This window comes from Haematobia irritans, chromosome 4 (genome assembly GCF_050003625.1).
Source record: "Haematobia irritans isolate KBUSLIRL chromosome 4, ASM5000362v1, whole genome shotgun sequence".
In the NCBI taxonomy this organism is placed as follows: domain Eukaryota; kingdom Metazoa; phylum Arthropoda; class Insecta; order Diptera; family Muscidae; genus Haematobia; species Haematobia irritans.
Window position 1 is genome coordinate 225,983,367 of NC_134400.1, and position 27,530 is coordinate 226,010,896.

A 27,530-nucleotide genomic window follows, 5' to 3' on the forward strand; every position below is an offset into this window, starting at 1 on the left:
GGCGATGCCTATATATGAGGGCTATATCTAAATGTGATCCGTTTTTTTTTTCAAAATTCAATAGCGTTCGTCCTTGTGCCCAAAAAGCACTGAACCAAGTTTCATCGAAATAATTACGACAGGAATCCTGCGAACAAGACATAGACAGACCGACCGATGAACGGATGAATACGAATAGATCGACTCAGCAGGTGATTCTGAGTCGATCAGTATGTTTTATGGAGTCTAAAGTCAATAAAAGTTATTATTCCCTAAACACTATGTGGGTTAGGATATAAAATCCGGATGTATTTATTTTAATAATATTTTAAGTTCCCGGTTTTTGTGACGATTTTTATAATGCAAGTGCCGATTATGACGATTTTTTCGGGAAAAAGTGACGATTTTTCTTAAAATTTAGTTGGCAGCCCTGATGATAACCCCAAACATATTTCAAGAGCAAAATGTCATTTTTGGACGGTGAACGTGGAACATTTTCGCCGCAAGTAGTTCATTTTCTTTTCTCGGCATATACATGATTGTCGAAATCATATACATAATTTTTGTGAAAATATCATTTTGCGACAAACATGTTACATGTACCCCGTCCAAAAATAGCATGTTTGAGGTTATCATATTGCTTCTCTGGGTGTACTGGAAAATTTAAGTACGTTTGTACTATTTGTACTTTGTTGTTGGCAAGTAACTTCAAAAGAGACATTTTCAATTTCCATCAGCAACCAATTGACTTCGGGAATTGGACTTGGACTAGAAAAACCGTACTTACTATACTTTTGACACCTCTACTGCTTGAATTAGAAATCTTTACATACCTTTTCTTTGTGTTTAATTGTCATTAATTCTTCGAAGTAGTTAACGAATATGACTTACCCCCATTTTCATAAAGCTCCGTTAGTGTTCCGTTAACTAACCAACTTTTAAACCGTATTATGGACGAAGCTGTCATCTTGTCTTTATATTCCATAGGCCAGTTAGGAACTTAATTGACGAAAATTTTTCAGTTAACCGGGGAGAAGATATTTGCAATTTACTTTCTGTTAACTGACAGTTAAAGCCTAACGGAGCTACATGAAAATGGCCGTTAGTATATTAACAAATTTCTTTGACTTTGTTGTTGGAGGGAGAACAAAAAACCCTCAAATTAAATTCGTAGAGAAATCTAAATTATAAATTTAGATTTGTTTAGTATAATGTTTTGTATTCTATATCTACTACAAATGAGGGAATCCGATTGGTATTGAGACTTGCGACACCTTTCAGCAGCAAAAGTTTTTGCCTATCTTCCACCAAATCACTCAGATTTCTATCGACAGACACCTATTTGGAAATGGACCCAACATCTTGAAAGCTATAAAAATGCAGTTTATTTCATTACTTTGTTGTTGTTTACATTGGCATAGTTTGCAGTCAATTGCACCGTCTATTGAATTTACATCCATTGTCGTTGCACTTTAGATTGCTACCGCATTTGCAACTTGGCAATATTGATTTCACCGCTCTTTTTTCATATTCTAGTGCGCCCATAAAAATTGTATATACGAATCGTCCATTTTGTATAGCTGTTGTTGAAGGAGTAGAATAAAACCCTCAGAAAACAAAGCAACCATGAGAAGGCTCACAGCCTACATTATCAAGTTATAAAAATTAAATTTTTCTTCAGACTTGCACATAACAAAAGCTTAAATTGCACCGTATTGTTTGCAGTATAATGGTCAGAAGAGGTTTTTTTTCATGCCGTCAATTTGCTGGCCATTCATACTCGTTGTCATGAGCGTCATCATATCCGTGTGGTGTCCATGGTGATGCAGGAGAGGGTGGAATGTTCGTTCCCCTGGGTTTCACCATGTAAGAATAAGTATTCATTCATGCATCCATTCATTCATCACTTAACCCAATTTACAAGAGGCTCTAGCTCTGCTGTTAGTGCGAAAACAAACGTTTGCCACTGCCACGTGATTATGCCGTTTGGCTCTCTGCAACAGTGCCGTGTAAGGTAATATGGAGAAAATGGTGATGGGTGTTCAGCAGAGATAGTGGTGACTGCATGTAGATCTCAAGAATAACATCGCAATGCTCGATATAACTTAACACAGTGACCCACAAAGAACCAAAACATCATTTCTGGCCACTTCACCAACTATCTAGGCAGCATCACTGCCTTGAGAAGTTTGGCCAGAAGTAGCAGGAGCAAAGTAGCAAAACTTCATTATTTATGCGCACAAACAAAAGCAAATCAAGCTTGGCAAAATCATTCATTGAATGGAACCATGAAAAAACTCAAGAAATCTTTTCTTTAACTGAAAAAACCAAAGAAAACTCTCAGAATAACGACGCAGAGATTTTTGCGGTATGAAAAGCTTTGCAGTATATTTTGTTGACAGACCATGGTCGAAAACACCAAGGTATCTTAGACAAACACCACAATACACTTTGTTTCTGAAATAAGGGAATTTCATGGTCAGTGGATTGCCTATACTCTACAAAAAGGAGTAACCGAAGACGACATCTTACACCAGCCATATGGAGAAAATGAGTTTGTAGTTCATAGTATTGGTCGGAGACGTATCGCCATAAAAATGTCTCTCATACTATGATCTTCTGTCTTATCACGGCTAAGGAATTTCTATATTTCATGATTATGATTTCATGATGATGAAGAGAATTTATTTATTTTGTTGTTGAAAATAAAATGCCCGACACAAATCTATACACACCTAGCTATATATGTTAAAACACAGGGGAAATATTTACATAGTTCCGATAGGGAGATACGACTTATTTTGGTCTTACATGCTAACCTCTTATGAGGAATTTTTATTTATGGCCCGAACTGCATGTCACACGGTATGTGAAACGACGCTAGAATCTGGGCATCGTATATGAGCTTTAAATGATTTATTTGTCACGCATACTTATTGGAAGGCGAGGGGTCCTTAAGTATTATAGTTTCTACGCTAAATTAGTAGATAGGGATAATGTTATCTTTGGGTTTTATAGGAAATTAAGTTTGTGGCGTTTATTCGAATTTGAAACAAATTACTCCTCGAAGTGTTTGTTTCTACACGCAAAGAAAAAAAACGTTTGGAAAACGTGTACCGAAAACGTTTTTCTTTTGTTAGAGTTTTTTGAATTGCTTCGAAAATTTTAAACTTTTATCACCAAAAAAATTCGTTTGTTACAAAGTTTTTATTTTTTCAATAAAAAAAGTTATTTTTGAAACAACAACAGAGTCCATTTCGTTTATATCAAACACTCTTCTTTTCTGACTTTTGGTCTTTAATAAAACACATTTTACAGTTCAAAATTTAATATAGTACAATGTAATATTGAACATTTTTTTCGGAATCTTCCGAACATATGTAGAATGTATGTAAAAAAAAAAAAAAAAAACTTTGGTCCAAGCAGGGATCGAACCCACGACCCTTGGCATGAGAGTCAGACGTAGCAACCACTGCTCCACGGTACCAAACTAAATGTTTGTTTCTGTTAAGTAAACTTTGTTTATTCGGTTCGTGGGCGCCGCAAGCTATGCTATATAAATATAACTTATATGGATATTTATTTCTTGATGACCATAACAGGTACATAGCTCAGTGGTTAGTGTGTTGGCTTACAAAGTGCATGGTTCGCGGTTCGATTCTCCGTCCAGGCGAAAGGTAAAAAAATTTTAAAAATTTATAAAATCGTATAATTTCTTCTACATTGTTTGTATTACAGAAAAAGGTGCTGAGAACTAAAAATCTTCGTGGAAGTGAGAAAGATGTGAGGGAAAATGCAATTAGCCAGAAAAAAATTTTTTTTTGTGTTAGTCTTAATGAAATTGTTTTTACATCCTGGAAAAGAATAAACGTTTATCACAAAAAGTATATACTTTTCTTCCAAATACACTTCCTTACAGTGAAAAGCAAATTAGAAACGAACTTTGTTTGTCTAAAATTTCGTTTGGGAGGAAAGAATTATTTTTTTGCGTGTATAAGGAAAAAAAATCATCTAATCTGCTTTGTAAGTGGCCCTCGTTGATAAAAAAATCTCTGGCTGTGGTTAGCCATTTAGATGAGGTGGTGAGTGATCTGTATATTCGCTGTTGTATATTCGCTGCCGTTATACTAAATAATTTTCCATTGCAGTATTTTGTATGTTGTGTGGGTAAGTATGAACTATCTGAGGTGAAGAAACGTGATTTAAATTCCCATTGTGGTCAGTTTATATAAACCGAGTAGCATAGTTGATTGTTTAGATTTTATATACTCTTTTTATGCCTTATCTACACAGAGAAAAATATCTTTTGACTTCAATCACGAAATTAATTGATCAAACTGTTTTTTAATTGAAATGACTTCAATTACGACATTGATTATATCAACCAATGAAAAAATTAGTTGATCCCATTAAAAGTTCAGTCGATTCTAGTAATATTTGTGATTAATTTTTTTTTATTAAAAAATTTACGGAATCTATTAAACTTTTAATTCTAAATTTCTTCAAATTGAATTAAAATTTTAATTTATAATTTATATTTTTTCTCAGTATACGCGTTGTTGCATCATTCAATAGTACCACCACGCTTAAGAGGAGGCATAACATGAACACCGAATTTTGAAAACAAAAAAAGAACTTGATGACCATCTATTGCTGAAGCAAGGCGGTGTTGCATTAGACGGTTGATGCTAATGCAAAATTAGCTGTAGATGGGGCGTCTATGCTTATGGTGAGACTGTTGTCTTGGACATTTACTTCTGCTGTTGTTGGACCATGATTTAACGGTGACTCAGATTACATGCTCCCAAATCTTTATTTACAACAAACATATTTCCAAAATGTTGGCTTTGTGCAATTTTTTTGCGGACTTGTCGTCGTTAAATGTAGACTTTTTTCCTCAGCTAACGCTTCTCATGTATTCCAATGTCTTGGTAGTCGTTATTGCTGTTGTTGCATTTGCAAACATTTTATTTCATTTAACTACAAATATATGCTTGATTACAGAAACAAGCACACAAATTAATAAAAATAAATTGTGCCATTTGTTTTCATTTTTATGTTTAGTTTTTCTTTTTTTCTAATTTGCATTTGTTTCCATGTTGAATGTTGAGATTCATGTGTGCAACGTTTGTAATTAATAGTCACATACGTTTTGATTTATTATGGCTTTTATTTTTGATAACATTTGAAATTATTTTGCGATAACAATTTCAAAACAAAGCAGATGTAAAAAGAATTTGAAATCAAAGTGGTGCATAATTAAAGAGATCGATTCTCTTATTTTCATTATTTTTCTGATTTCTAGTAAAAAAGACTTTATTGAAAAAGCGACAGTTATTTTTTTAATATGTATTACAATCAAAGAAAATTTGAGTGGATAGATTGAGCCTTTTTTCCGTAAATCACACCAATCCAATTCGAATCAATTTAAGGCTATCTATTGTTTAAAGTTCATTTCGTTTCATATGAATTTCATATGAACTTTTAAAAATGGATACGTTTACATTTTAGTCTGAAAAAAAGAGAACAAATTTTTAAATGTTTTTATTTTTTTCTTGAAACATGACGCAAATTATGAAGTGACTTGCCCTTCGACAGAAATGAACCAAAATCAATTGTCCTTTATTTGAAATACGAATGAAGGCTCGACCCTAATCTTTTCAGATTTACAGAAATAATTTTAATCACCTTCAAATAGGTTTTAAACTATGGCCGAGTTCCAAATATTCACACGCAAAAAAATAATTCTTTCCTCCCAAACGAAATTTTAGACAAAGAAAGTTCATTTCTCATTTGCTTTTCGTTGAAAGGAAGTGTATTTGGAAGAAAAGTATATACTTTTTGTGATAAACGTTTATTCTTTTGCATTTTCCCTCACATCTTTCTCACTTCCACGAAGTTTTTTAGTTCTTAGCACCTTTTTCTGTAATACAAACAATGTAGAAGAAATTATACGATTTTATAAATTTTTAAAATTTTGTTTTACCCTTCGCCTGGACGGAGAATCGAACCGCGGACCATGCAATTTGTAAGCCAACACAATATCCACTGAGCCATGTAGCCGGTATTGTCATCAATAGACAATTACCCATATAAGTTATATTTATATAGCATAGCTTGCGGCGCCCACGAGCCGATTAAACAAAGTTTATTTAACAGAAAAATACATTTAGTTGGGCACCGTGGTGCAGTGGTGCTACGTCCGACTTGCGTGCCAAGGGTCGTGGGTTCGATCCCTGCTTCGACCAAAGTTTTTTTTTAATATATTCCAGATATGGTCGGAAGATTCCGAAAAAATGTTCAACATTACATTAAAGACCTAAATTTAGAAAAGAACAGTGTTTGATATAAACGAAATGGACTGTGTTGTTGGTTCAAAAATAACTTTTTTATTGAAAAAATAAAAATTTTGTAACAAACGAATTTTTTTGGTGATAAAAGTTTAAAATTTTCGAAGCAATTCAAAAAAATCTAACAAAAGAAAAACGTTTTCCAAACGTTTTTTTTTTCTTTGCGTGCACCATGATGAATGGCATACCAGAAATTTCACTAGAGGCCACGAATTCAATATTATCTAAAATTGACATATATTTAGGCAAAAAGAACAATGCGGGACATCTTATTTATTGTTTAATATTTCAAATGGATATAAAGAACGAATATTAAATTTTGTTTAGACATTCGCGTAATTCGATATAAAGCAGCTTTTTGCATAAAGACGAACATTTTTACATCGTAACAATAGGACCTGATGAAATATGTCATATGGATGTTTCAAAAAGCCTGGGAAGATATTGGTATTATCAAAAACAAAAAATACATAAACTCTGCATCATGGTCGCAATTTTTTTTGTGTTAGTTTTCTATTCGCTGTACAAAGGGGCGTTTTATATATTTCACATTTCTATTGGTTGACAACATCAAATGCGAATTATTTTACTTTGAGCTCGAACAAGTTTTCACTTCTGGTGACTTCTGTGTATAACTCTGACAATGTTCCTTTAGCATTTCGGGCATCTATTTCATTAGGTGGCAATGCCACTGGTCACAGCGATAAGTTGTTATTGCTTGGCAAAGTGGGTTACTCATTTAGTTGGGTGTTGGGTTTCGTTCGTTCATTGCTCGTTTTAGCTATCAATTGACATTTAAATAGTTTATGCATAAATGCAATCACAATTATTTCTATCAATGATATGTAGATTTTGTTTCTTCACCGCCTGCAAAATAAAAGCTTGTCTTATGACTTGCAATGGCATATTTTGCAGTTTTGGATGTGGCAAACTTGTCGATGTGATATTTTCACAGATTATAAATAATGTGTTTTGAGTCGCTTCATTTTTTTCTTTAATTTTCGCTATTCCACGCTAACCATCTACGCCATGGCCGTAGAAGTTTATGGTAGTTAGTGTCGACTGTTTTAAATTTTACCAAAAAATTATGCTGTGAAAAATATTTTGGGTGTAAACACCAAAAATGCTGGCCTTACAGCCAACATCTCCATAAACCACAAACAATTTATGCAAATAAGTGAAAATGTCAGAATATTTTTCTTAATCATCTCGTGTCAAAAGGTGTCTCCTTAATAACAAAACCAAGTTCCAGTGACACACAGCTCATGAACAATGCAAACCAAAATTCTTTGATTGATATTGCAGTTAACAATTTTCAAAATGTTAAATTTTTTTTGGACATTTAGGCAGCATCTGAAAACGTATTTTCAACTCTTATTAGGTTATATGAAATATGCTAAACTTTACAATTGAAAAATGATTTTCCTTGGCATAATCAAGATATAATATCAAAAGCTTCAATCACATCTTGATTATGTCACATCATATTCAAATATTCATATAAGCTGCTTTTGATGTGCTCTTATATATAAATGTAAAATTCTTATTTATAGCTGCACATACATTGAATATGCAAATTGCATTGGTGCACGAGATCAAATATTTTATTGAAATAATTTGAAAAGGCAGAGTATTACAGCAACAAATGTAATGACTAACGGAACTAACTATATTATAATATTCATATTACTAAAAGATAGTTTTCCTTAATATTATATACATTTTTGTATCTATAAATACATAATCTTTCCCAGTAAGTAAACATTTTGGGGGTATTTTACACTAATGGTCTTTATTCTATTCTTTAGAAAGAACCCAATAATAAATACGATCTGTACTTTAATTAAATATATTCATTCAGGTATGTGTGGCGAGCACCGTTAAATATGCATGGTGGAGGGTATGCGCTGATTTGTTATGTTAAAAGATACCCTTCTCGTGGTTATGATCTGCTTTAATAGAACCCACACAGAAAAAAATTTCACGAAAATTTTTCCAATTAAAATCTTAATTGAGTTTTGAAAAATATTCAATTAAAAATTTAATTGAATCAACAAATTTTTTAATTGAAATAAAAATCAATCACAGAAATTAATAGTATCAATTAATTTTTTAATTGGATCAATTAATTTTTTAATTGACTGTCAATTAATTTTTTAATTGATACTATCATTTCGGTGATTGAAGACATTTCAATTAAAAAATTAATTGGATCAATTAATTTCGTGATTGAATCAGAAAAATATTTTTTTGTGTGCAGTAAAAAAAATTGGAAGTTCTTCTAAAGGCACAACATTAAAAGCACTTCCAAAAATGCTCTCCCAAAGATGGTCTTTATTTTAACTACACAGGAAGTTATTTTGATTCAATTTTTTTTAACTCGCTTCTTCATATTTTTAATAAGAAATTTTAAAATATTTTGTTTCAAATAGGTTAAGAATTAATAAAATGGTACAAATTATTTCAATTTTATCGAAAAAAATTCTAAATCCATTCTAGAAAAAGTGCACATTTTTGGAAAATATTTGAAGTCAAACGTTTTAGACAAGCATTAGAATGCATTAAAAATCATAAAAAATTATAAAAGTTATTTATTTGGCAACACATGACACAATTTTATAATTCACATCGAAAACATTGAATTCGGACCACACCTTAAAATGTGATGCAAATTCAGTGCAACGGCTGTTGAAATCCGTCCTAAGAACATTTTCATTACTTTTTTGGCGTAGCTTTTATTGCTGGGTTATTTTTGTGAATTTTTCCATTTTAGTGTATTTTAGTTCATGTTTCATGCCTTCAACAAAAAATGGAAAATGTATCAATTTAAAGTAATAATCACCCATAATTTATAACAAGTTTTGAACCTCAATTTAGTTAATGGCACTTCTACTTAGATAGTTCAAATTTCAAGAATTTAATGCGACTGCTTAAAATTAGTTAAACATTTTATTTAAAGTGAGGTACTCTGATATAGTTTGAAATCACAAAGATTAGGTCAGTTTTTACTTAACCGTAGAAATTTCTTTAAAATTGGTAAAAAAAAATTCTTGCACCATATTAAAAAATGACGTTACTGACTTGAGGGTCAAATTATTGTCGTTTTTACTACCATCTAAGAAAAACAGTCATTAATTTTTATAAAATTTAACTGATTGGTATGAAAAAATTTGGTAAATAAAATAAAATTCTTGAAATTTTAAATAACTGAGTTGAAGTGCGATTAATTAAATTGAAGTTCAAAACATGTCATAAATTTTCTCTGCATAAACGTGCCCATTTTTAACTTGGTATAGTGCTAAATATATATCCACCAAATTTAAATCCAAGTTTTTCCTTCAATTTACGAAATTTTCATAAAATAAGACAAATAATGTTTAACAAATTTTCTTGTCTATATAATCAATTCGATATTTTTAGAATATTTTAATTAAACGCATCTAAATAACCTTGTATCTAAAATAACCCTACATTATTTTCCTGATGGATTCTCTTCTTTAATTTACTGCAGTGAACTTAGCTATTAATTATAAATAAAAAATATTATATTTAAATCGTGTGTTGCTTGTTTTGCAAAATAGAGTTACTATTTTATATCGTATTTAATTTTCCTTGATTTGTAATTAATACAAAACAAAAGACTTAAGACACAAACCCAATACACGAATCTATAAATTTTTGGAAATAAATATTTGTGATTGTTTTGGTTTCTTTTTCTTGCTCGAATGGAGACTTACCTGTGTGTATCCTTTGGTGTGCCTTTAAATGTGAACTTTTGGTATAAACTTTTGTACAACCTGTCAGTTACAAAAAGTGGGGAGACATGCAAACAAACAAAAAAGAAAGAAGGTATGAATGAATGAAAAATCTAATAACAATAAAAACAACAATGTTTATTAGAAAGGTTAACAAGCAAAATATTTTCATGAATCTAACAAAATTATATGTGCATGGCATGGTATGGCATGGCAATTGGAAACCAAACTCGTCGAATTATAAATTAAAATCACATATTTTTTATTTAGTTTTGGGTTAAAAATCATTTTAATAGCAATAATTTTTACCACAATAACACGAATTTTGTGGTAGCGTTTTCCCTGTACCGAGGCAAACGGTCAGACCGAAATATTCTTCCCTTTTCTGCCACTTGTTAAGCCAAGTTTTTGTTTCCCTTCAGACTCCTCGCTATGCTGTTGTCATGGCAGATCAGGTGAACTAACCGTAAATGTAATTTTGAAATTGAAGTATTTCGGTTGTCGAGGTGCAAAACAGGAGATTTCCCCAAACAATGGAAAAGAAATATTAAATACAACAACACACATAGTGGATATGCTCTGACTACGACAACACGGCAGTAATAGCCACCTTATTTGTGGCAAACAACAATTTAGATTTTTCTCCATTGTGGTGAAAGAAGGTAGGCAGGGTATCTATGAGGGAGGTGGAAGCCCATTTATATACCAATATCGTTCGTCTTGGGTTCGGTGTATGTTGCATGTTATTTGAATGTTGGCAACCTGTTGCTTGTCGTGTTTTATGTGTTCGCCATGGAAAATAACGCCAATCGAATGCTGTGCAAATCGAATGGTGCTCAATGCGCTTTACCAAACACCATATCCAACCTATATTGTTTTGCTCGATAGCTTTATGGATTTATTTGTGGTATGTCTTATTATTATGCCTGCCCCCTCTCTTCGTTTTTTTCCAAGCCAGTCTCATGTGGTAGTTTTTCCTCGCAATCTATGTCTAAGTGGTGATTTTCTTCAAACATTTTTGCTTGGTTTGCATCTTGATATGGCTAATATTGGAAATATTAGTGCTGACACACCATACCAGCAGCTCAAGCAGTCAACGAATATTATTTGAATGTAGGCAGTGCAATTCTGGCTTTAAATAACACAAATTAAGGTTGTTTATTGGGTCAATTGGGTATTGGGAAAAATCTAAGACAAATACATCGTACAAATAAAACAGCAATCGGAGGCAAAATTGTGTGGTTAGCCAGTTAGTTTGTTTGCCACAAATCCAATCACTGAAGAACGGCAATTCGATCTTCCCAAAATGCTTCAAGTTAATTACGTTGGAGTGTGTACGACTTTGGTTTCGACAAAGAGTGGTAGTGGTATAGCCTTTTAATCCTTTTTTGCATTTCACATTACCAAATATAAAAAAATTAAATGTATATTTGAAGACAATTTACATGAGTTTTCCTCTATATTGTTTTCCATGGTTATTTTTTTTTCACACTCTCTGGCACCTTTCTGCCTCATTATTGTTTTAATCTTTGACAAAGAGTACTTAATAGACAAGTAAACCGAAAGTCCATTGGAATGAAACTATTTGACTGTAGACCTCTACACATACGCAGTCATCTTGCTATAAAAGCAAACTAAGTTTTTTTTCTAACTTCTAGACGTGTTTAAAATAAATTGAACGTGCTACGCATGTTACATAGCTCCCACTTTTTTGAGAAAATATTTTTTATTTTACTACAGCGAAAATACTTCTTCTTTGGGTTTGTTGTTAATACACTTGTTTGGCCCATACTTTATAGGCACGTTGCATTTACAAAGTTAGCTTCCACTTAAAAAAGAGTAGAGAAGGTTTAATGTTATAGTGTACGCTATAATAGGCAAAAGCGAATGGTCAGCGTATGATGTAAAAACTCCAGAATTTCTTTATATCCAAAAACGGATTTTTGCTTAGTTTTTATTTTCTTTATTCTCATGTACAAAAACTATAAATTATATAAATATATAAAAATTATATTGTACAAAATTTTAAGAACATCACTTAATGAATAAGATTCATAAAACAAAAAAATCGCTTCTGTAACATATACCCCTCAAAAAAATCGCTTCTGTAACATATACCCCAAACATATTTTGCTTCAAGCATACATATATTTTCAGGATTGGTTCAAACAAAATATTGTTTGTATTGTTCCAGCATATATGTTTCACCTTAGGGCATACACTGGTAGTAAAAAATTTTGATGAAATTTTCTTTGTGTGGATATATTTTTAAGGCGCCAATTGGTTACTTCCATTATTTTACGTGCAGCATACTCTCTAGGTTTCTCTTTCTAAACGCATATATGTGTATACCCTGCTTCTAAATTGGTATATGTTTGCATCCAAACATATTATATTTACAAACATTTTATGTCCCAAACATAATATGTTCTAACATATTAACATATATCTCCCAAACATATTATGCTAGTTTTTGCATTTTAAAACATTGTATTAAACAATTTGAATTCCAAACATATAATTTTTGCACACAAACATATGAAAAACAGTCTTCCGTGTCCATGTTGGTTCTATATATAAGTCTGAACCGATGTGGTTTATATTTTGATGGTAAGATTAAATTTTTATCAAATGTATTAAAACACAAAAAGTTGATTTCAATTTTATTTTAGAGTAAGTCCACTTCGACTTTAAAAAAAAAAACAATCCCTGCGATCGCTTGATAATTACCTATATGACTGCTTTAACATTTCAGATAATAAGATAGCATATACATTGCAGCCAACAAATAGATGAGCGAACGCCAAAGGCAACATCGAATATGCATAATAAATAATTATTTCCTACGAAATTTTAGAACAACGAAGTTTTCTTTTATTGACAATGTTGTCTCTATGAAGACAAATAAATCTTTGTTTATGGTACCCATTGCCACGCTGTGCAAGTAAAGCAGTCGTTGCTTGGACGAAAATGTAAAAATAATCTTGGAAATTTTAAACCATTTCAGAGTATTCAAAACTATTTTTAAGTAGTCACACGAATTGCTGTTGAACTGTAGTTTATTAGTAGTCCTAAAATACGAGCAACATTTTTTCAATTAAAATTGTTTTTTTTTATTTATTTTACCACAAATAAAAATAAAGATTTGGATTTATTTCAATTTTTATTTTATAAATTTATTGCCGAATTGTTATAAATTTGTGTCGTATCATATTTTTCATATTTATTTTAGTGAAAAGTTTTCTTTAAGTAAAGGTTCCACACAATTTATTTTAGGGCATAAACACCTCAAAATCAGATTTAAATTGATTCACTACTAAAAAAAAAAACTTTTTTCTTCTTGGCTACCATCCATTTTTATAGCATCTTATCACCCATTGCCGGATATGTAGAGCATTTCAGTGGTCGCTAATGACGATCAATCATATTTCATACCCTACCGTACATTGATTTTCATCAATTTATTTAAGCTAATGGGATATTTCCAGCAGTAGTCTTTCTATTGTTGCTGTTATAGGTGACGTCTATCAGTTAATGTCTCCAAAGCTAAAGCAATTCATTGTCCCCACCAGCGCTTTGTTTGTGGGTCTTCTTGGCCTGACCACTACAGCACGTACAAAAAATATTTGAAATGTCGACTTTGGTAAACTTCAGTTAACGCTTTTTCCATTATTTCAACCATTTCTATATTTAACCACTTTAACAATACCCGGCTAATAATACCGTAAGAATCTTGGTAAACAAACATAACTTTAGTGGTGAACAGGCAGTAGCAGGAGTATGTATATATGGACAGACTTAAGACGAACGATTGAAGGACAGACAGACAGACAGACGGACTATTGTAAGTATGGACAGAAATATAGACACTTTGGTACGCATGAAAGTTTCAATTTAGTTTTTCCTGATGATCTTAATATGGTTGGATGACTGTATATCGTTCTACAACTTAACTCGGCTTTTAAAATGAAACAGACAGACTGATGGACAAACATATTTGTATTGCAGAGTTGTTGGTGTCTGTAACAATGCTGCAGCTACCGACAATGTTGTTATCGCTGTTGTTGTTTTTGTCGTTACCTATACATTTCAGATGTCAATCTATAATCTTAACAATCTGATGCGTGCATTTATGTCATAATAACTTCATTTGGTCGTTGCAAAGTGGAATGAGTTTCAATGCCCATAGAGTAGCAAGCAGCGGACGGGACATATACCATATATCTATTGGACAGCCATCAGATGAGCGGACGGACAAGCAGACACACGCTTGCCCAAAGTCACATACAGAAGACGGACATGAAAAACTCGGGCAGACACAAGATCTGCTATTTTCTATGGTCTGGCACTGACTTTACGAGCCAAAATTGGTATATATGAGTGTCACATGCTCTCTTTTGGTCGGTTATTTAACCAATTTCGGTTTAAGGCTCATTTGTGTTGCCTTGTATGTTGCATTGTTAGGTATTTGCCGTTCGGCAGTTTAGCTATTCCAGTGAAGGCTGTAGAGTATATTTCATAGGTCTTGTCATCTTCATTTCAATAGGTTTTCAGCATAATGAAAAAATGACTCGATTATGGCTTAAAGGGATTTGTGAAACTCTGTTTATTGAAAATATTTGGCTGTGAAAGGTACTCATCAAAAAATCGTACGAATTAGTTTGTTAGGTTATGTTAGGTATGGTGGTAGGATGTTGTTATAGACACAGACTATCTAGATGTTGTGTTTAACTCAATGATAAGCGAGCAACATATCTTAGCTGAGTCCGAAAGTCGTTTAACACCGAATCCGGATGACAGTGCTCGTGTCAAACATATCCCAGACGGCATAATCGATACTGCGATAATACATTTACCGATTATTTATTTTTGGGATAACTACAGTTTGCAGGCTTGGGCTTACCACAGATGAAGATATGTGATACATGATACATACATGATGTGTCATAGACTCTCTTCATAATTTCATCGGGGTTAGTAATATTTCATCCTACTCCCACTACTCGTATATTTGTAAGTATTTCTCCAAAAAATCAAAATTTGCTTTCCCGCTCATTTCCCTGGCGCAGGGTATACTGTGTCGGTGCCGTGGTATACATATGAGAGGATAGATAACTTTGACCCAGAATAACACAAGTATTTGCAGGTCTATCCTGTTATACCCAGAAATGATGCGTGCACATAACGGAGAGGCGCTATGGTGACTCCCATACTCACAATATTGTCATAAGGGCTCTGGCGTTTTGCCATATTTTTAAGGTGTATTTGTGAACCTTAGGCACACTTTCAACATTTGGGCTATGCAGAATATGAAAAATTACTCCTATGTTCTATCCCATTAGGAACAAGGGAAAAGTTCTGTAATGACTTGACAAACCAGGCTGTTCACAGAAGCCACACTGTTATGATGAAATACCAGATATGACATCTGTCAGGTTTTTAAATTGTTTTGGAATTTGGTTGAGTTTTAAATCAAAAACCACAATACTCAGCGCGCAATACATTTCCATGGTGGTAAAGTCTTTGTAACATGTAAAATTAAAAACATTGAGATTTTTCATCATATGAATAAAATGATCTCCACTTATACTTATAAGTAAAAAATGAATCAAACAACATCGAAACGTCCTCTGAGGAGCTAACAATGTAACTAAACCCATGTAAATCATTAGAGGAATGTTTTAAGTGTTGACAGAATGCAAGGAAATCTTTTAATGACACTATTGCACATGTCCGTATATTTTTATTTTAATTAAAATAAAAAAATATATATTTCACCAAAAACTAGAGCATAACATTCAACGCACTCACACATACACATGAACTAGGCTAAGATTGTTCCTCTAAAAGACTTCTGAAAGTAAAAAAAAAAATGAGTTCAACAAAAACTTCTATGACATTGTAAGCTTTGTTGCTGTCATGTGCAACATGCACAATTTTGTTGTATACTGCCCCAATAGATCCATGGATGGATGTATCAGTCTGGACTACATACATCGACCGCTTTATTCAGCAGAAGCCGATTTATCGGAGCTGAGGTCCCACAGTCTCTCGTAGTCGACATCTCCCCGTAAGACCGTAAGTTGTATAACATGACATTAATGCTGAAAATCCACTTTTTCCTTCTAGGCACCCCATTCGATTGTCTCTCCTGCTAAGCGAGTGGCCATCCAGGCTGGCTGGCTGGCTGGAAGAGGTGTAAGCATCACATAAGCATCTCTCTTTCTTTCCGTTTTTCTACTTGTTGCCACATCAAACCATGGAGACAAAGAGACAGACAAACAGCCAAACATCCAAAAACTAGGTGATCTTAGGCACTGATTGGACACACATAAACATGCAACATGAGCAGAAATGACAACACCATACACTGAACTCTACACAAAAGACAGGGCAACACAACATGTGACAAATGAAACAAGCTCCATGCTCCATAGGTTCATCGTGAGGGAAAAAGGAAATGAAGATGCGAGCTCCAATTCAAAATATGTCAAAGCGATCATGTTTGGCTTACATGATTTTAAGGAAATTTTTGTACTTTTATTCATTTCTTCCGTAAATCCATTTTTTTTTGTTTTTTGCTTTTTAAAATTGTAGTACCAACACAACATTTGGATTGTGTATAGCGTGTGACATTTTTTCGCCCAAAACATTTAATCAATTATCATTTAAGTGGTAATTACTTAGCACACTGCAACTATACGAAGCCTGACTCTTAACTCAGCTCAGCTCAACTCAACTCAACCCGGCTAAGCTCAGCGCATTTTGGAATGAAATTGAACGGCTCATTTTGTGTTGGAGTTGCGGCTTTTATTGTGTTGTCGTTTCTGCAACCTTTTATGGTCAACGCCACCAAGTGCGTGCTTTGCACAACATAATAATTAATTATTTAATGCCGAACAAATATGGGAAAAATGTATTAATTAGTATCGAATTATGGTCAAAGTTATGTACGGCTGCAACATAAATAATTTCTGTGCTGTGAAAATTGACAAAAAAAAATATAATCGCACTCAAAGGCGGACACTTGGCTAGGGGCAATCACGAATACCAATTCACCGCAAATTCTTCAGTTGAGAAAATATGGTGAATTTCCCACGCTAAGTGGATGACAGGGAAAATGACAAAACTGGATCAATCGATTGATAAGCTTGGGCATGAAAACAAAAGACTTAAGCAACAAACATCAACTTTTTTCTGTTGATGTCATAATGGGTCACAGTGGTGCAATATCTTTGTATCTTCCCAAGAGGCAAAAAATGAGTAACTATCAAATAAAATTTTTTAATGATTTGAATTTGTTGTTTGAAATATAATGAATATATGGATATAATGAAAATATGGAGTCTTCTTACGAAAAACAAATATCAAGGGACGAAAATTCTGCCCCACCGAAACATAAATATCCTCTGCCATCATTCACATACAACAATGTTCTACTGAAGACACCTTCCCGGAAAAGATTATTACTTATGGATTTCGAATCACCGTCCTCTGTCATACGCAGCATCTATTCGGTAAGATATAACATTTTGCTCTTAAAATATGTTTCCTTCTCTGGGTGTAATTGTATTTCCCATAAAAGGAACTAACTTCCATCAACCATAACTTACATATTGCAGTGCTGAGTAGTTGTCGTCTTTTCTGTCATATCTAATTGTTTTAATATAAATTTAATTTAATTCCATAACATAATATTAATCATAAATATGTTTAATATCTCTATGTTGTCCCTTCAAAGTTCTATTGGTATTGTGCGATTTTTCACCATGAACAGAGTAGCGAGGAAAAGAGGAAATTCCAATATCTCGAATATGATTAACAAATGCCATGCTCACACACAAACAACAACAAAAAAGGACATTTATCCTTGCCATCTTATTTTACTCACCGACATAATCACAGTGGTGTATCCGTCTTTTCTCCAACTCTGGATTATTACGTCGATTGTAGCGCACCGTTCGTACTGTTGGCACAATGAGATTGGCCAAATGAGCAGGTGTTGTGGCTGCTGAATTACCGCCCCTTGTGCTAGAGCTATTCTGAGCGCTGGTTGGCGTTGAGTGATTGGCGGCACTGCCATTGGCCGTTGAATTCGCTAGAAGCGAGCTGTTGTTGTGGCCCAATGCGGTTAGATTACGACCCGGACTCACTAGATGGCCTGTAGCTGATGGCGTAGTACCAGAATGTACGTTTATGCCGCTTGGACAGATGGCGGATAGTGGATGACCCTGTTGTTGCGAAAGCTGCTGTTGCAGTTGCTGTTGATATGGCGGAGGTGGGGTAGTGCGACGAGGTTGTTGTTGACCAACAGCAGCATGTGCTGCTGCGGCTGCCAATGAACTACCCGGACTTCCGGGATCTGAACTAGGAGGTGTTAAAGGTGGTACAAACATATGTCGCACATTATTATTGGTGCCACCACCACCACCACTACCGGTTTGCGATTGCGTTGCGGGTATGGCAGCAGGTGGACATAAATGAAGATTTTGCATGGCACTATGAGGTGTGGGTGGAGGGGGAGCCGGTATTTGGTATTTGCTATGGAAAGGCTGTGGAGTAGAAAATGCAAACAGAATTAAACTACTAATCTGACAATTCAAACAGATTCATTTATGATCACATAATGTAGAGGTGGCGGGGCACTAGCAGCCAGAGCTCATTTTCTATAGATTTAAATACAATTAAATTCTATACAACTCACACTCACCTGTGTGCTATGCCACGGATATGTTGCTGACGTATAATTATTGTTATTGCTATTGCCATTGGTATTGTTGCTGTTGAGATTTTTAATATTTTGCAGAGCAGCCGTGGCAGTGGTGGACGTTGAATTGTGGGAGCCTAGCGACTGATGATGTTGCCCATGGGCATGATTGTGATGCGGCGGCTGGTGGTGTTTAGAGTGCTGGTGTTGCGAAACGCTATGCTGGTAGTGGGGTTGGTGAATTGGGTTTTGAGCTTGTGTTGTTGCCGTATTTAGACTATCACTTAAATAATTGTGACCGTATTGTTGATACGATCCTAAGTGCTCCGAGGATACATTCAGTGGCAACAGATTGGAGGATCCTTCACCGGCACCACCACCACCACCACCCACACCCATATCAGCATTGTGACTGCTTGCCGTGCTACTGCATCGATTCGATTGGTTTGGACTATTGCTATTACTGTGCAAGACAGGTTGCTGTGGGGCATGTTGCTGGGCCTGTTGGCCATGCTGATTGGGATAGATGGTGACCACATAGTGATGACCTTCTTCCGTCAAACTCGGATGATGCTGATATAATTGTTGCGATTGTGGCAGATGATTTTGTTGCTGTTGCTGCTGCTGATGATGTTGGTGCTGATGATGTTGTTGTTGCTGTGAATGTTGGTGGTGTTCTTGCTGTTGCGTTGAATTGCCATAGCCATGTTGTTGCGGGTAGTATTGTTGCGTGGGTGTTTGTGGAGCTGTTAACGTTGTCATCGTTAGACTGCTATTCGAAACGTTCTCTTTCTTAATCTCCAAGGGACTGAGCAATGGGGTTGACAGAGTCTCAAGTAACGTGTCATCGATTGCTTCCATTTTAACCTGTGGCATTAGAGAGACACTTCCCGAGCCTCCTCCTCCTCCTCCTCCTGCTACCGTAGACGAACTTGTAGAGCTACTGTGGTGATGATGGGTGATGCTATTAAGATTAGAAGTTGCTGTTGCACTGGTTGAGCCTAAGATCAGAGCATTTTCAGGATCGATATTTTGTATTGAGCTAGCGATTTCCTCCCACAGAGCTGGTCGACCATATGGATCATCTATGGTAGTGTAGGAATTACAAAGAGCCTCTTTATTTTTGGTGTCTTGATGAAAATAAAAAGAAATCCAATGGAAATGTGTTTGTTGAACAAAAATAATTAAAGTGGTTTGAATAAAATACAAATAAAAACTAACTGGAATAATTTGTCAAAGATCACAGAGTCGGCCATACATCATAAACATAGATGTAAATCATGCATTAAGAATAAATTTCCGCAATTAAGCAAGAAAGAAGAAAATTCTTTCCTGTCAAATGAACATAGCTTGCCAATTGCTTTACGCTATCAAAAAGTTTATTTCGCATAAAAGTATAGCTATTTTCTGATAAATTTTGATGTATTTTGCAGAATGCGAAAAGCCTAATTTCACAAAGTCGACAGTGGAATAAAAGGGGAAAATCTGGGGGGAGATAGAGAGAATAATTATTGAGAAAATCCTTTCACACAAATGACTCAACCCAATAAACACAAGTATTAGAGAAATCCTTATATCCAACTCGCTTTGAAATATTTTTTTCAAAGGATAAGGCAAAAATTCAATTTAGTAAATGTCATTTGTAAGGACATGAAAACTGATCTGTTTATTTGGAATCGTACTTGCCCATCGGCGTATCGTATCGTACCCGAATTGTACATGCCCATTAACGTTTCCATTTACGTATTTTTATACTCCACATCAGAAAACGGCTGCGATTTACCGCAACCTACCAGTGTATTTAGTAAACACCAATATTTGCAATCTTAAAACACCAATTGGTAAAAAAAAAATTGCAACCGACGACTGTCGGTGTTTGTTAGTATGAGTGTTGGTCTCTCGAAAACACCGTAGTAAAGCAATCACACAAATTGGTTACCCATATCTCAGCAGTTTGGTATTCTCTTATTTGGTACTCTCTCAATTCTCTTGAGCTAATACCAGTACTACTAGTAATTGTTGTTGTTGCATGCAATCACACTTAAGTGCCACACTGGTTTTTTGTTTACCGAGCGTTGTTACGATGTCGGTTGGTTTAAGATTGCAAGACACTGCATACGAACATTGTTATATACTAGTGGTGTTTTTATTCTCGCATTTGTATCATTATAAAAGATCACATGGTAATTGGTGTCTTACTCACTGCGACCGGCATTTTGTGGGTAAGATTGCAATACGAAAAAAAGCCACCGGTTGCAGTTCTCTGCTCCACATTTCACTACTGGATAAAGTTCAAAAAGCAATTTCGCCAGAGTGTTTAGCAGATCTGGCATTGTTATGAGTACCACTTAAACACGATAGCTCACATAACCTTATGACTCTCCTGTTCAATTCATCTAAAAGAGTAGATTCAATAATGCATTAAGGACATCAGTAAGTGTTTTATTTAATGCGTCAGAAAGACCATTAGCTGAAAATGTTCCTCCGGCCACCAACACCATATAGCAATACAAATAACAAAAAAAATGTTATTTTTGTGTCTTTTTGCGTCAATGAATGTTCTCGCCCCTTCTTCAACATTGAACTTAAAATCCATTTTTCTGCCCAAACAGAAATGTTTCTCCCTGTAAACACAAATTAAAGTCGGCACATTGAAAAGCCTAACACCCCAAATTTTAAGAGTTATCCTTGATTTTAAAACTCGCCTTTGACAATAATACTCGTATTAATAAATTTCTCATAATTTAATCTACCTTGACTTTTTGGCACTTCTTAAGAGCCTGTCTTTGATAAGTAATTCATATATGGGTCGTCGTATATACACTGTTAGAAAAATATGTTTTTCATATGTTCCGATATGAACAAAATGTTTTTCGGGCACAGTTTTTAAACACAATATATTTAAGTGCAAACATGTAATGTTCCTAAACTAAAACTAAATGTTTGGGACACATATGTTAATATGTTAGAATATATTAGGTTTGGGGCATGAATGTTTCATAAAAATAATATGTGTGACTGCAAACATATATAAATTTACAACTTTCGAGTAAACATATATATGTTGTGATATTTTATTCAGAGAGCGACAGATAGAAAAAAAATAGAGATGGAAACCGGGAGGGTTGATGAAAGATATCAAAATAACACAGCGAGAGAATCGAAAGAGAGCAATTTCTGTGAAACCGCTTGTATGTTGTTTCGGAAAACTGTTTTATGATAAGGCCAAAAATTTAATATGTTTAAGACTAAATATTATTTAATTTGAACCAAGAGAATAGACATTTGAAAAAAAACAGCATTTGTTTTCGCCTTGAGAGCAGCATTTTATGTATGTGTGGACATGTGTTTTGTTTATCAGTTTGGCATTATAGGCACAATTTGTTTCTTGGTTCGTTAAAAGAAATCGGAACGTACGAGGAGTAAGTCAAAATATTCAAGCAAAGGAAATTTAAAAAAAAAAAAAACGGTGGAAAATATACAAAAATTACAAAGGGATCTTCATAAAAATAACGAAAGAGCACTATACTCTTTTTAGAGTTGGAACAGTAAAATGAAAAAAGGAGGAAACGGTGAAAAATTAAACAGTAAAATGTATGAAAACAAAGTTTAGTTCCTCTTTATTAATAAGTAGTCCAGAGGAGTTGACGGACACCTTCAAATATAAAAGCTGGCATTAAGTTCTAGTTTTGCAGCTAAAACAATTGAAAAAGTTTATTTTCTTTAAAATGAATTATTAAAGAAAAGTGAAAGGCAAAACCGGCCTTAAAGATAAACATGAAATTAAGTACAATAAGTTTTAAATGCATTTAAAATGGTGTTAAATGCTAGTAAAAGACTGTTCACGCCTAAATAAATTTATGTGTATATTATAAAATTATTTATGTATGTATATACTCGACCCCACGTTCTTTTTTTGTTAGAGTTTTTGAATTTAGAACTTTTATATTTTTATATTTTTAACTTTGAAAATTTTAAACTTTTATACCAACAACAGTTTTTTGAAATAAAAAATATTTCTGACTGTAAATCTTTAATAACCCACATTTCGAAGTTTCATTATAAAAATTTAATATAGTATGAATATAAATGTGTAAATTAAAAAAAAATGTGTTCGGTCGGAGTAGGGATTGAACCCACGACCCTTTGCATGCAAAGCAGACATGCTAACCACAGCTCCACGTGGCCAACAAATGTAAGTTTCAGCTAAATAAGGTTATGTTTGCATGGGCTCGTGGGCGCTGGAAACTATGCTATATAAATGTAGCTTATAACGACAATTGTCTACTGGTGACTACAACAGCTACGTAGCCCAGTGGATAGTGTGTTGTCTTACAAACTGTATGGTCCTCGGTTCGATTCTCCGTCCAGGTGAAAGGTAACATTTAAAAAAAATTATAAAATGAAAAGAAAAAGGTGCCCAGAACTATAAAATTTCGTGGAAGTGAAGATTATGTGATGCTTCCAAACATATAATATGTTCACATAAAACAAATATATTACTATTTCCGCAGTATCCAATAATATATGTGCTTCCTGCAAAATATGTTTGGAACCTATGTTAGAGAAGCGATTTTTTTTGAGGGTGTATGAGTTTCGGTTTTTGTGAGCAAGTTTGTTTCGTAGGTCTTTTGTTTGGCAACTTATCAATGAAGCTGCCAATATTTATTCATTTATTTTTTTTTTATATTTCTTCTTCTAGGGAAGATCATATTTCTTAATTTCTCCACTGCTGTCATTATAAGCAAATGGACCAAACTCGAATCAGGGACCACAACCAAACTAACAATATTGGAGGCATGCATAATTAAATATTTAAATAAATAAACACCATTAGTTAAGGCTTACAACACATGGTTCATTGATGTGAAGACATGAGACTACACAAGCGTCTGTCCGACTGGCTGGAGAAATACAGGAAAAGGGGGCAGAGAGAATGAATGAGCTGGAGCTGACAAACAATCGATGAACATAGCACCATGAGAAATAAATTGACAGCGTCTTCAAGTCAATAATATAAATGTTAAACTAGCGTTAAATTTACGCTGAATATTTTATTGGCCACTACAATGACAGCATTAGCGAAAAAATTAAAAGAACAACCAAGAGTTTAAAGTAAAATCGGTGGAGAATGGAAACTTACCGAATAAATATTCTTTATCATCAGCCGAAGCTGGGGTATAGTAGGGATTTGTGGCATCGTAATTGAATGTGGTGGCGGGTGTTGCTGTATTCGCTGATTGTTGAGGTGATCTGTTGGGATGTTGCTGTTGCTGCTGCTGCTCCATTACGGAGACGGTGGGTGTGGGTACTGAAATGGTGGTTGTTGCCGTTGAACCCACCGTTGAATGAGATGTACCTGGATATGGGGATGACTGATCATGATTACTGTTTGTGTTCGAGTGCCACTGATCGTTCAAATGATTGCTGTTGACCGATGTCGCCCCACCACTACTGCCATTGCTGCTGTTGCTACTGTTACTGCTATTGTTGTTGCCATTCGTGTTGTTACTACTGCTATTGTTATTGCTGGAATTGTTGCTATTTGTGAGTTGCTGGAAGTGTTGATTACTGCTATTGTTATAACCATGCAGGGGCTCGTAGGATTGCTGGAGATGATCTTGCTGATGAGACAGATGACTCAAACTGTGATGATGATGGTGGTGGTGATGCAGATGATGGTGATGTGTCCCCGTGGCTGTTGTTGTCAATACTTCCAATTCCACGTTAGGTTCGATTTTGTGCAAACGTCCCATCAGCTCATGCCGATAATCCAATTCGGGAGACTACAAAGAAACCGGAAGAATAAAAACGAAAAGATGTTAAATCCTCTGAACAGAAACATAGAAAATTATCCTAGCAGCCATGCTTCTATTGCCTATGCTTTGTTTCATTTATTTTCTAGTTTTTCAACTAGAATCACAATTTTTATACCCTCCACCATAGCCGGGGGTATATTAACTTTGTCAATCCGTTTGTAACACATCGAAATATTTCTCTAAGACCCCATAAAGTATATATATTCTGGGTGGTGGTGAAATTCTGAGTCGATCTAAGCATGTCCGTCTGTCTGTTCAAATCACGCTAACTTCCGAACGAAACAAGCTATCGACTTGAAACTTGGCACAAGTAGTTGTTATTGATGTAGGTCGGATGGTATTGCAAATGGGCCCTATTGGTCCACTTTTACGTATAGCCCCCATATAAACGGACCCTCAGACTTGGCTTGCGGAGCCTCTACCAGAAGGATATTTCATCCGATCTGGCTGAAATTTGGTACATGGTGTTGGTATATGGTCTCTAACAACCATGCAAAAATTGGTCCACATCGGTCCATAATTATATATAGCTTCCATATAAACCGATCCCCAGATTTGGCTTGCGGAGCCTCCAACAGAAACAAATTTCATCCGATCCGCCTGAAATTTGGTACAAGGTGTTAGTATATGGTTTCGAACAACCATGCAAAAATTTGTCCACATCGGTTCACAATTATATATAGCCCCCATATAAACCGATCCCCAAATTTGGCTTGCGGAGCCTCTAAGAGAAGCATATTTCATCCGATCCGGTTGAAATTTAGAACATGGAGTTAGTATATGGTCTCTAACAACCGAGCCAGAATTGGTCCATATCGGTCCATAATTATATATGGCCCCCATATAAACCGTTCTCCAGATTTGACCTCCGGACCCTCTTGGAGGAGCAAAATTCATCCGATCCGGTTCAAATTTGGAACGTGGTGTTAGTATATGGCCGCTAACAACCATACCAAAATTGGTCCGTATCGGTCTATAGTTATATATAGCCGATCTCCAATCACACAAAAATTGGTCCATATCGGTTCATAATCATGGTTGCCACTCGAGCCAAAAATAATCTACCAAAATTTTATTTCTATGGAAAATTTTTTCAACAAAATATTTCTGTAGAAAACTTTGTTAACATTTTATTTCTATAGAAAATTTTTTTTAAAATTTCATTTGTATCGAAAATGTTGTCAAAATTTTATTTCTATAGAATTGTTAAAATTTTATTTCTATAGAAAATTTTGTCAAAATTTAATTTCTATAGAAAATTTTGTCAAAATTTTTTTTCTATAGAAAATTTTGTCAAAATTTTATTTCTATAAAAAATTTTGTCAAAATTTTATTTCTATAGAAAATTTTGTCAAAATTTTATTTCTATACAAAATTTTATTTCTATAGAAAATTTTGTCAAACTGAATTACATACGTATTTAATCGATCTTTTTTGAATTAATATATACCATGTATGGGCTTACATACAATTTAGAAGGCGGTGTAAGGAGGTTATAAGATACTTAGCCATCGGCAAGCGTTACTGCAACTTTAGTAATTCAATTGTGGATGGCAGTGTTTAGAAGAAGAAGTTTTCTACGCAATCCAGGGTGGAGGGTACATAAGCTTCGGCCTGGCCGAACTTACGGCCGTATATACTTGTTTTAATTGATTTTCATATCATCTCTTCATCACCATAAATTTCGTCGGTACCAAAAATCTTAACCATTGCTATAGACACTCATTACTGGTGTATGGTTAATAAGCCAGCATAACTACTAACCATATGCTAGAGATGAAATTAAGTGTTACTTTTAGCACTTACTCTTCAAAATGATCGTTATGACCATAATGATACTTGGCTTCATCACTTGAGTGGCCGGCAACATTATTTCCTCTTAATTTGGTTGGATTTTTGCATTTGTTTATAAAGTGTGAACTCAAATCTAAAGTTTTTGGTTACGATCAGTGTGGATCTTCTTTTCTTATGCTTTAGCATTTTCTCTTCCATACGTACATATCAAATCTTATGTTTATGTGATTTTTATTATAATTACACAGGGTCCATATATTCGAATTGTTTGTACGCATGCGCGTATGTTTTTGTTTTTGAAAATACCGTCAGTCCGTCTCTACTTCTTTGCAACTTTTAAGCTCTTTAACGTTTCCAGCCATTTAAATGATAAAGAAAACAGACATTTATGTTTGGAAAATTTATGATATTGCTAGGCTTAAATATTAAGCGCATTTTGCTTTGCGTAGATTTCCACTTGAATTCTCACAATTGTAAGGGGATTTTACATTGGATTAAACCGAAATGACTGTACATTTGTATGTGTGGAAAACCCTGGTGTTTGGTGTGAAATAAAATCTTCGGATTAAAGCTCCATTAAGTTGCCTTCTATAGCGGCAATAATGTGTTTAAGAGAAGTTATTCGAATGATTTGATTAGCAACGTCACATTTCGGAACAATTTGCAATTTGTTTTTTGAATATTGTATGCGACTTTTTTGTTGAATGCAGTAATAAAAATTATTGCAAATTAAATTTGTTCGAGAGGAAGTAGATTGCTGGTAATCTGGTTTTACTGGCAGTCATTTGCATAATTTTGCTAAACATTTTATAAATAAATTATATTTTTGGATTTTTTCCCGATACTATTGGCTTACTCGGCGTGAGGTGTGCAATAAAATAAAATTTTGACAATAACATTAACTTGGTGGCACATATTAATTTAGTGGGGCACTGGTGTCGTTATTTTTTGTAATTAATTTCACAAAAATATTTTTATTGAAAAAAAAATAAGTTACAAACAAAACAAAAATGCTGTCTTATTTACAGGAACATATTGAGCAGATGGTACAGCTTCTCAGCCAGAATAAATAAACACCCCATTGCAATTAAAAATTTATTTTGGGGTCAGATATTGTAAATATGCC

General features: G+C 34.2%; 1 protein-coding gene across 1 annotated transcript in view; it reads right to left on the reverse strand.

The window, feature by feature from the left end:
• The window catches only part of dar1 (dendritic arbor reduction 1), a 127,817-nt gene that overhangs the window by 13,939 nt on the left and 86,348 nt on the right, over positions 1 to 27,530 (reverse strand). Inside the window, exons 2-5 of the mRNA XM_075305960.1 lie at positions 23,935 to 24,577; positions 18,795 to 19,921; positions 17,976 to 18,636; positions 10,067 to 10,126 (exon numbers count right to left, since the gene is read on the reverse strand). Coding sequence (XP_075162075.1) covers positions 10,067 to 10,126; positions 17,976 to 18,636; positions 18,795 to 19,921; positions 23,935 to 24,577 — 2,491 coding nt within the window. The remainder of the gene's footprint in view (positions 1 to 10,066; positions 10,127 to 17,975; positions 18,637 to 18,794; positions 19,922 to 23,934; positions 24,578 to 27,530) is intronic.